This window comes from Lithobates pipiens, unplaced genomic scaffold (genome assembly GCF_037356315.1).
Source record: "Lithobates pipiens isolate NorthernLeopardFrog02 unplaced genomic scaffold, aLitPip1_a1.2 Scaffold_28, whole genome shotgun sequence".
Taxonomy (NCBI): domain Eukaryota; kingdom Metazoa; phylum Chordata; class Amphibia; order Anura; family Ranidae; genus Lithobates; species Lithobates pipiens.
In genome coordinates, this window is record NW_027507789.1 from 88,233,685 (window position 1) to 88,245,004 (window position 11,320).

The following is an 11,320-nucleotide window of genomic DNA, read 5'->3' on the forward strand; positions in this document are numbered from 1 at the left end:
TGTTGAGTCAGCTGTCTGTTCCATCCCGCATGCTCCTTCTGGTCCCCCCATGCTCCTCTGCCCCCCCCCCCGGCTCCTCTGGTCTCCCCTTGCTTCTCTGGTCCTCCCTGCTTCTCCAGTCCCCCATGCTCTTCTGGTCCCCTACATGCTTATGAGTTCCTCTCCCACCCCTCTGTTCCCCCCATGCTCATCTTGTCCCCCATGCTCCCCTGTACCCTCATGCTTCTCTGGTCCCCCCATGCTCCTCTGGTATCCCCCTGTTCCTCTGATCCCACAAATGTTTCTCTGTTCCCCCACATGCTTCTGCATTCCTCTCCTGCTCCTATGTTCTGCTCCCATGCTCATCTGGACCCTCATTCTTTTCTGGCCACCCCTTGTGCTCCTCTCGTACCTCCTGCTTCTCTGTTAACCCACTTGCTCCTCTGGTCCCCTGCGTGCTCCTCTGGTCCCCCCTTTGCTCCTCTGGTTCCCCCATTATGCTTTGGTCCCCCATGTGCTCCGCTGGTCCCCTTTGTGCTCCTTTGGTCCCCTGCATTCTTCTCTGTTCTCCCTGCATGCTCCTCTGGCCCCCCCGCATGCTCCTCTGGTCCCCCCGCATGCTCCAATGTCAGGTGGTCCCAGGCACAGTTCACTTGTGGTCTGGTATGGTGTACTTTATAGTGTGTACACTGTGCTAGAGCATGGAACTCTACATAGATGACTGTGTACAGAAGCAGAGATCACCGTGGTCTTGTTAGCAGAGTTAGTGTACCTGGGAAGTGTGAGTGCAGATCAGCGGGGGAGGGGGGCAATCTAAATTGGGCATGGTTCAATTGAACTGTGCGTAATGTGAGTGTACCCTCAGTTTGCCAAACAACTTATATCTTTCAATTAATATTTACATCTACAGTGCCTTGAAAAAGTATTCATACCCTTTGCAATTTTCCACATTTTGTCATGTTACCAACAAAAACGTAAATGTATTTTATTATGATTTTATGTGATAGACCAACACAAATTGGCATATAATTGTGAACTTGGAAATGATAAATGGTTTTGTTTTGTTTTTTTCAAAATAAATATCTGAAAAGTGTGGTGTGCATTTGTATTCAGCTCCCCTGAGTCAATACTTTGTAGAACCACCTTTCACTGCAATTACAGCTGCAAGTCTTTTTGGGTATATCTCTATCAGCTTTGCACATCTCAGGAGTGACATTTTTGCTCATTCTTGTTTGCAAAATGGGTCAAGCTCTGTCAGATTGGATGGAGAGCGTCTGTGAACAGCAAATTTTAAGTTTAAAGGATGAAGTGAAGCCACCCAAACAAAATTATACCACATCCCAAATATTTAATTTACAAAAAGGTAACTAACCTCAGTGGGACTTTAAAACGGTATCAGACATTACATGTAATAAGGAAAATCAGATAGTAATCACTCAAGAAGAGTTTTAAATAAAAAAAGATTCATAGAAATTTATTATACAAAAAAAATAACAGATTTTGCTAAAACAGCACTATCAAAACAGATACAAATCCATAGAATATATAGAGATCTTATAGAATCATTTGTGAACTCAGTCAATGTAATATGGTGCTCAACATTTCATTCTTAGAGCCAAAAAACAAGATAGATCTACCTTGATCTATGGTAACAAAATTCCTAAGAAGGATCTCTATACCAGAGTCATCATTCGCTTTTCGGGGCAGCACCAGCAGATACGTGATGTTTTAAATAAATATTGGTACCTGCTGCGTGCAGATCCCAAAATATGCAAGTTTGTAGGGGATTGTCCATCTATCACGTATAGACGGTCCCAATCACTTCGTGACAAGTTAGTCCGGAGTCATTATACCCCGGTAGCTAAAACAAAGAGTAAGGAAACCGGCAGCAGACCTTGCCATAGGTGCAATTTTTGCCGTTTCCTCTTTGCATCTAGGCATATTTTGCTGCCCAACGGTCAAGTCTATAGACCTAAATTCCTAGCAACATGTCAATCTATCGGTATAGTATATCTAATGATATGTAACTGTGGGGCCTACTATGTAGGTAAGACCAAGTGTCCCTTTTTCTGCCGAAATAAGGGACCATGTATCCCTGGTCCGAGCCAAGAAAATGGAGACACCAATAAGTAGACATATGGGTTTCTTTCATGCCTTTGATGAGACATGCATACATTTTTTCGCACTGGAATCATACCCTCCAGGTGAGAGAGGTGGCAATTATGACCGTATACTTTTACAAAAAGAGGCATGATGGATTTACACCCTAGGGGCTACATGCGCCCCTGGTTTAAATGACTCTATGAGTTATAAACCTTTTCTCTGATGGCTGTAATTTAGAAGTTTTTTTTTTTTTGTTTTTTGTTTTTTACTCTTTCATTTCTATTAATAGATAGGCATTTTGTTATTTTATGTATATTTTTATTTCAATTTGGTCGAGGAACCGGGGGGCTGAAGTATCCATGTATACTTGCTATGCTATATTCAGTTATCCAAATCAAACTTTCTAAAAAATCTTTCCGAGTTCATTTTGAAGAGTACTTTTAAATTATGGTCAAAGGATTTTTTCTGGCCGGCCTATTTTTGTTTTTGGTATTTACCATTACTATGGGGCACCTCTGGACTGAAGCTTGCACGGGCGCACTGGGCCTTAATATAATCTCGCATTGATTGATCTACTGCTGCGTGGCTATATTTATGTAAGTCCCTATTTTTCCTCAGCACTCTGTTGGCCACTTATGCCCTATGCTTCAGGATTCTCTCCCCTTCACATAGGAGCATTTATTATGCTCCTCGGTGTAGGTGGACTCGATCCTCTGCTGCGGTGTGTTATTGAGCAGATGGTTTGCTCACGGGCATTGTTCCTTCCCACTGGGTTTGTCCTGGTGGTAAGTGGTTTTGCATTCTCAATGCCTGTTCTTTCCCCTCTGCCCTTCCATTCTAATCCACGCACAGTACATTGTGGGTTTCCCTCAGTTAATATGGCATATCCTGTGTTTTACCTTTTCACGCAGGCGCAGGAGCTGTATCGTAGGAATCTTCCAGTTTGCCATCACTGTGGATGGCTATTGGATCTTCCAAAATGGCCGCCGTGCGTGGATGGCGACGGTTTACGTCACGGTGCGCATGCGCGGAACACTCCTCGGTTCGTTCCGAGACTGATTGCTGAGATACTTCCGCCCGCCCACCGGTGGCGTTGCCAGACGCCGCTGTGTTGGGGGAAATGCTTTATAAGGCAGCATTTTTCTGCCTTTCACTCGTTCTGTGGAGGACTGTGTGCATGCAAGGTCCATACGTTCGTACAACTAGGTATGTAGCTGTTTGTTTTTGTCACTTCCAGCTCAACCTCTATCTCCACCTGATTCCCTATCAAGATATATATCTGAACTAACTTGTGGTCTCTGCTTGTTGGTCTGTTTTTTCCTTTGATTGTACCAGACTTGACATGCCTTAGTGCAATACGAAATCAACTCTACCTTGTATCTGAGCGGTTAGGAGGATACCTTTCCTTTCTACTTTGGAAACCGCAGTCTAGCTATGGCAGCCTCTGACCCCTATGTATGGGCTCAGCTATTAAATTTGATCCTATCAGGTAATGACTTCAAATTATCCATTAATCTATGTAGTCAATATAAACATCCCTTAGGAATCGCAAAATTTGGCGATTCCTGAGAGTAATATTATGCTTTTTTAAACTATAGCGGGATTGTTTCCCTCTTTCTATATTGTGTATTTAGACTGCTATTCTGAAGCATTTTCCTGCAAGCACACATAGCCCGGATGTCCCCCATCCACCATTGAGGCTCTTCATTTTTTGCAATACGGGATTATTTTGATTGACTTATTCTGTGAACATACAGTGGGTGAGTATGTGATCTTTCAGCCCCTTCGATTTTGAACTACCTAAATGCCCTGTTCCTTATATATTTAAACATATAATTTTGTATATTTTTGTGTAGTAATCATATTTATCTGTTGGTTTCTTTTTCTAAAGCTTATTGTGAATAATGGAACATGCACTATTTAATCAATTTCTTTATGTGTTTATCCATGCAGTATTATACTTGTCAATGATATTCAAAGCTCCTGAAGAAACTCGCCCATGAGTGAAACATGTTGAGCACCATATTACATTGACTGAGTTCACAAATGATTCTTCAAGATCTCTATGTATTCTATGGATTTGTATCTGTTTTGATAGTGCTGTTTTAGCAAAATCTGTTATTTTTTTGTATAATACATTTCTATGAATCTTTTTTATTTAACCACTTGCCGACCGCCGCACGACGATATACGTTGACAGAATGGCACGGGCAGGCATATGGGCGTATATAAACGTTCCTGCCTTCCCGCGGGTGGGGGGCCCGATCGCCCCCCCCCCCCCCCCCCGGTGCCTGCGGCGGTCGGTATCCGTTCAGGAGCGATCCGGGATGAGGGGGCGGCCATTCATTCATGGCCACCCCCTCGCGATCGCTCCTGACGAATGGAAGTGAGGCGTGACATCACTTCCTCTCCTGTAATGTAAACACAGGCAGAGGAAGTGATGTAATCTCTCCTCCGTGTCGGTATTTTTCGTTCCGGCACCGAGTAAGAGAGGATCGGTGAGTTGCACCAACACGACACTACACAATAGAACATGCCAGGCACACTCTCACCCCCCCCCCCCGATCACCCCCCCAATCACCCCTGCCCCCCCAGTCACAGTGACACCAATTGCATTTTATTTTTTTTGCATTGGTGTCATTTGTGACTGTAATAACTGTTAGGGCAGTTAGGGTTAGCCCCCTTTAGTTCTAAGGTACCCCCTAACCCCCCCAATAAAGGTTTAACCCCGTGATCACCCCCCGTCGCCAGTGTCACTAAGGCTGGGTTCACATTGCAGCGGTTTATGAGAACGGATGTGATTCGCACCGCACTGCAGTGCAAATCACATCCGATCTCTGTGCGATTTGAGTTCAGCCATACAGATAGTATGGCTGAATTTGCATCGCACCCGCCGCACCCGCCGCAAATTCGCATGGGACCCTTTTTTTGGTCCGCAGCAGAATCGGATCGCATGGGTGTTCACACCATGCGATCCGAGTTTGCAGATCGCACTGCGATATGCGAACTGATCTGGGGGTGTCATTAACATTTCACTGACACTCCCAGCAGTTCGCATAGGGCAGTGTGAACTGCCGCCGGGAGGCATGCGATGCGGGAACCCGCCGCGGATTCGTGGCGTTCCCGCATCGCTCCAGTGTGAACCCAGCCTAATAAGCGATCGTTTTTCTGATCGCTGTATTAGTGTCACAGGTGACGCTAGTTAGGCAGGTAGGTATTTAGGTTCGCCGCAGCTTTTTATAGCGCCAGGGACCCCCATATACTACCGCATAAAGCCACCTGATTGCCCCCTAGTTAACCCTTTCACCAGTGATCACCATATAACTGTTACAGGTGACGCTGGTTGGTTAGTTATTTTTTTATAGTTTCAGGGCACCCGCCATTTATTACCTAATAAAGGTTTAACCCCCTGATCACCCGGCGGGTGATATAAGTTTGAGGGTCAGATAAGGTCTGCGTCGCCCCAGGCAGCGTCAGGTTAGTGCCAGTACCGCTAACACCCACGCAAAAAGCATACACCTCCCTTAGTAATATAGTATCTGATCAGATCTATATTAGCGTCGCCAGCAGTTTAGGTTTCCCAAAACGCATTGTTAGTGGGCCCAGATACCTGCTAGCACCTGCGTTTAGCCCCTCCGTCAAGCCCAGACCAGCCCACCCAAGTGCAGTATCGATCGATTACTGTCACTTACAAAACACAACACACATAACTGCAGCGTTTGCAGAGTCAGCCCTGATCCCTTCGATCGCTAACAGTTTTTCTTGTAGCGTTTTGATACAGTCGCTGACAGCCTAGGTGTTTTTTTTACCTGTGAGTCTCACTAGTGTACCCCTTAGGGGTGTCTACTTTCCAAAATGGGGTCATTTGGGGGGGGTTTGTGCCATCTTGGCATTTTATGGCCTTCAAAACTGTAATAGGTAGTGAGGAGTGAAGTCAAAAATTTACGCCTTTAGAAAGCCTGAAGGCGGTGCTTGGTTTTCGGGGCCCCGTACGCGGCTAGGCTCCCAAAAAGTCCCACATATGTGGTATCCCCGTACTCAGGAGAAGCAGCAGAATTTATTTTGGGGTGTAATTTCACATATGCCCATGGCAGGTGTGAGCAATATATCATTTAGTGACAACTTTGTGAAAAAAAAATAAAAAAAAATAAAAAAGTTTGTAATTTTCCCGCAACTTGTGCCAAATATAAAATATTCCATGGACTCAACATGCCTCTCAGCAAATAGCTTGGGGTGTCTACTTTCTAAAATGGGGTCATTTGTGGGGGTTTTGTGCCATCTTGGCATTTTATGGCCTTCAAAACTGTAATAGGTAGTGAAGAGTGAAGTCAAATATTTACGCCCTTAGAAAACCTGAAGGCGGTTCTTGGCTTTCGGGGCCCCGTACGCGGCTAGGCTCCCAAAAAATCCCACACATGTGGTATCCCCGTACTCATGAGAAGCAGCAGAATTTATTTTGGGGTGTCATTTCACATATGCCCATGGCATGCATGAGCAATATATCATTTAGTGACAACTTTGTGAAAAAATAAAATAAAATAAAAAAGTTTGTAATTTTCCCGCAACTTGTGGCAAAATATAAAATATTCCATGGACTCAACATGCCTCTCAGCAAATAGCTTGGGGTGTCTACTTTCTAAAATGGGGTCATTTGTGGGGGTTTTGTGCCATCTTGGCATTTTATGGCCTTCAAAACTGTAATAGGTAGTGAGGAGTGAAGTCAAAAATTTACGCCCTTAGAAAGCCTGAAGGCGGTGCTTGGTTTTCGGGGCCCCGTACGCGGCTAGGCTCCCAAAAAATCCCACATATGTGGTATCCCCGTACTCAGGAGAAGCAGCAGAACTTATTTTGGGGTGTCATTTCACATATGCCCATAGCATGTGTGAGCAATATATCATTTAGTGACAACTTTGTGAAAAAAAAAAAGTTTGTAATTTTCCCGCAACTTGTGCCAAATATAAAATATTCCATGGACTCAACATGCCTCTCAGCAAATAGCTTGGGGTGTCTACTTTCTAAAATGGGGTCATTTGTGGGGGTTTTGTGCCATCTTGGCATTTTATGGCCTTCAAAACTGTGATAGGTAGTGAGGAGTGAAATTACAAATGTATGCCCTTAGAAATCCTGAAGGCAGTGCTTGGCTTTCGGGGCCCCGTACGCGGCTAGGCTTCCAAAAAGTCGACCACATGTGGTATCCCCGTACTCAGGAGAAGCAGCAGAATGTATTTTGGGGTACAATTCCACATATAACCATGGCATGTGTGAGCAATATATCATTTAGTGACAACTTTGTGTAAAAAAAAAAAAAAATTTTTTTTTGTCATTATTCAATCGCTTAAGGCAAAAAAATAAAATATTCAATGGGCTCAACATGCCTCTTATCAATTTCCTTAGGGTATCTACTTTCCAAAATGGGGTCATTTGGGGCGGGTTTTGTACTGCCCTGCCATTTTAGCACCTCAAGAAATGAGATAGGCAGTCATAAACTAAAAGCTGCGTAAATTCCAGAAAACGTACCTTAGTTTGTAGATGTGACAACTTTTGCGCAAACCAATAAATATACAGTTATTGACTTTTTTTTTACCAAAGACATGTGGCTGAATACATTTTGGCCTAAATGTATGACTAAAGTTTATTGGATTTTTCTAATAACAAATGTAGAAAATATCATTTTTTTTCAAAATTTGCGGTCTTTTTACGTTTATATCGCAAAAAATAAAAATCGCAGAGTCAGTCAAATACCTTTAAAAGAAAGCTCTATTTGTGGGAAAAAAAAGGACGCAAATTTTGTTTGGGTACAACATTGCATGACCGCGCAATTACCAGTTAAAGCAGCGCAGTGCCAAATTGTAAAAAGACCTCTGGTCATTGACCAGCAAAATGGTCCGGTCTGAAAGTGGTTAAAACTCTTCTTGAGTGATTACTATCTGATTTTCCTTATTACATGTAATGTCTGATACTGTTAAAAGTCCCGCTGAGGTTAGTTACCTCTCCCCACGTTTCCTTTTTGTAAAGCAAATTTTAAGTCTTGCCAGAAATGCCATAATATCCCAATAAAATAAATTTACATTTTTGGTTGTAACATTACAAAATGTGGAAACATTTAAAAGAGGTATGAATACTTTTTCAAGGCACTGTACTTAAATGATTACAGACACTATTCCTAATTTTAAACAATACGTTTTAAATAGTGTGGAGCTTTGCTTTACTTAAATTACTGTTTTTTACACAGTATGTAATGCTGGTGTTGGTTTAATGGGTCCTCTGGAATGTCACCCCTACAACACCATGAAGAAAATCTTTGACGTGAATTTGTTTGGGACTATCAGCACCATACAAGCCTTCCTCCCTGGAATGAAACAGAGGAGATCTGGACAGATCATTGTTTCCAGCAGTGTCGGGGGCCTGCAAGGTAAGACAGTTGAATTTCTTGCCTTTGGTTTCCCAAAATAAATGTATGCAAATTACATTACCAAGATACCAAAATCCTGCATATATTTAGTAAATGGAAAGTCACTTCAAAGAGACACACAGTTCCCTGGCCCATTTAGCAAGGTTACAGGATTCTGCCAACCCACTGATATCTTGTCTCTGCTCTCTAATCAATTCTGCCTTTGTTAAAATAGGTGCTAAAATCACTAATGTTCGATGGTGTCAGACGTTAAAGAGGGACATTGCGTCATTCCCTCAGTCAAGTGACAGTGCTTGGGCCTAAAGATTGGTTGCTATAACAAAGGGGCAGAGATAACATGCTCCCCCATGCCCAGAAGCACCAGGTATTATTACTGGAGGGTTTGGTAGAAGTATCTCTTTAAATCCGAAATGTAGGCAACCTATCTAAACATTCCCCAAATTCCCTTTTCAACCTCTAGAACAGTCTTTAACCTTTTTAACATGGAGGCATCCTTGAAATGAAGTTACAGTCTCAAGGAACCCCTGTCAATAATTACTATACTGTAGATACAGCTGAAAATACATGTGATGGTCACTGGGAAGAATACTCCTTATATCTGTGGTCATTGGAAAGGATCCCCCCTTACAGATGGCTAAAAAGATCATTTCTTTCTGTGGTAATTTAACTGTGAGTCAGAAAATGTTCATTGCTGAAGGAGACCCTAGTAACCTCTAAAGGAACCCTAGAGTCCCATTGGATCCTGGTTAAGAAAGACTGTCCTAGAAACAACATAATTTTTTAATACTCTGTTCTTTTTATTCTATAATAGACTTTTTAGACACTGTAACATCATCATGGGATCTGTAAATTTTGAATGTGACAACCACCTGTAGGAGGAATCAACAGGGATTCCCAATAGTCCAGTCCATGTCTTGGGAGTTGTAGACTGGTAGGGTTCATCTTGGTAAATCAGGTTAGGGAGTTTCTAAACAAGACATTTAGATGATAAGATAGTGAGTCCAGATCTTAAGATAAGTAGGTGCTTTTTATTCACTGCAGTGGAGAGACACAGAAAAATGGGGTTCCCTCGCGCTATCAAAGTGAAAAATATCTGAATGTGGTATGTCGGTTAGATTGCTGCTAGACCTAAAGTGTATACCATGCACTTGAACAACAATAAATAAAAAAAGGTGATCAGCGCAAACTATATGCCAAATATTACTACAAAGATAGAACATCCTCGTTTGATATTTATTCTACTTCATAGATAAAGTGCAATAAATCAATAATGATTATACTATTGGTGAATCCTAATGCAAATTACTGCTGTGTATGCAATTATTTAGCTGCTTTGCAAAACTGCTACTGTGCAAACTACATAAATAAATTATTTGCTGTGCATGCGATTATTTAGTTGCTGTGCAAAATACTACTGTGCAAACTATGCAAACAAATTATTTGCTGTGCATGTAATTATTTAGCTGCTGTGCAAACTGCTACTGTGCAAACTACGCAAATAAATCATTTGCTGTGCATGCAATAATTTAGCTGCTGTGCAAAATGCTACTGTGCAAACTACGCAAATTAATTATTTCCTGTACATGCCATTATTTAGCTGCTGTGCAAACTGCTACTGTGCAAACTACGCAAATAAATTATTTTCAAACAATGCACAACACATTACCATAATTTCATAAAGTGAATAAAATAGCTGCTGCCGTGCAAATAATTAAAACAAATAATTAATATAGTGCAAAATCATGCAAATCATCATCAGATGCTAAACATTAAATAATAATTGAATGAACACTAAATAATGCAAAATGGTGCAAGATCATCATAAAGTTCTGAGTATCAAATGATCCTTTTTTGTAAGCCTTTAAGTGTGTAGGTGTACCAATACAGTCCTATTTATATTAGTAGTGATACCCATAAAAGTCCATCCATAAACAGTACACGTGCAAAAAATGCTGGTGTGCAGCAATGTAACAGGCAAACTCTTCAGGTGACATCCACTATGTGCTCCACTCAGTGCTCTCTATGCGCTTACCTCTAAACGGGTAAGAAATGCCACTCAGATATTTCTAATGATGAGTCCTCCTGAGTGTGGTAACCAGGGATGATGTCCTTAAGAGTGCTTTATTGCAATAATGACTCCCAGTTGGTTCGTTCGCCCATTCATCCACGGCAAATGAAAGCGGGGAATAAACAGAATCAAATGCTGAAACGACGGATCCCCTGATTAAGTAATGACCTGTGACATAATGCATAGGAAGCTACTGGATTAAGAACAACCGGAAGTGACGCATAGAGACGTTTGTAACACCGCACATTGCTTGATCTGCCTGTCATTTTCAGCATTGTTGTAAGTAGCCATTTTTTAAACATAATTAAACCCTATTTGAGACATATGAAGTAGAATACATATCAAACAAGGATTTTCTATCTTTGTAGCAATTATTGGTATATAGTTTGCGCTGATCACCTTTTTATTTAGTGAAGAGACACAACCAGGGCTTTTTTTCTTAAGGAACTAGGGGGATCTTAGCTTCACCACCTCTGGCTCAGGTCTTCTACTCCCACTATCACTTGGTAACACTAAATTCAAGCTTCTATGTTTACAAGCTTATCTCCCAGTAGCTCTCCTGTGCAGATCCTACTGAGTGTCGGACAGGGACAAGGGAGATACAATACAGGTGCCCAGGGTTTAGTGCGGTCATGGGCAGGAGAGGGTGCCGTTGCAGGTTGCACCCTCTGTGGTCCTCCATTGTTTCCCTGGTGACCAGTTGTTTGATGCTATATTACTGCATAATCTCCCTTAGCAAGTCACCATAGTACATTAGT

At 42.1% G+C, this 11,320-nt stretch overlaps 1 protein-coding gene across 3 annotated transcripts in view; it reads left to right on the plus strand.

The window, feature by feature from the left end:
* Positions 1-11,320, plus strand: part of HSD17B1 (hydroxysteroid 17-beta dehydrogenase 1) — a 485,223-nt gene that overhangs the window by 276,315 nt on the left and 197,588 nt on the right. For all 3 annotated transcript variants that reach the window (XM_077459465.1, XM_077459467.1, XM_077459466.1), the window contains exon 3: positions 8,315-8,494. In XM_077459465.1, the coding sequence (XP_077315591.1) occupies positions 8,315-8,494 (180 nt within the window). The remainder of the gene's footprint in view (positions 1-8,314; positions 8,495-11,320) is intronic.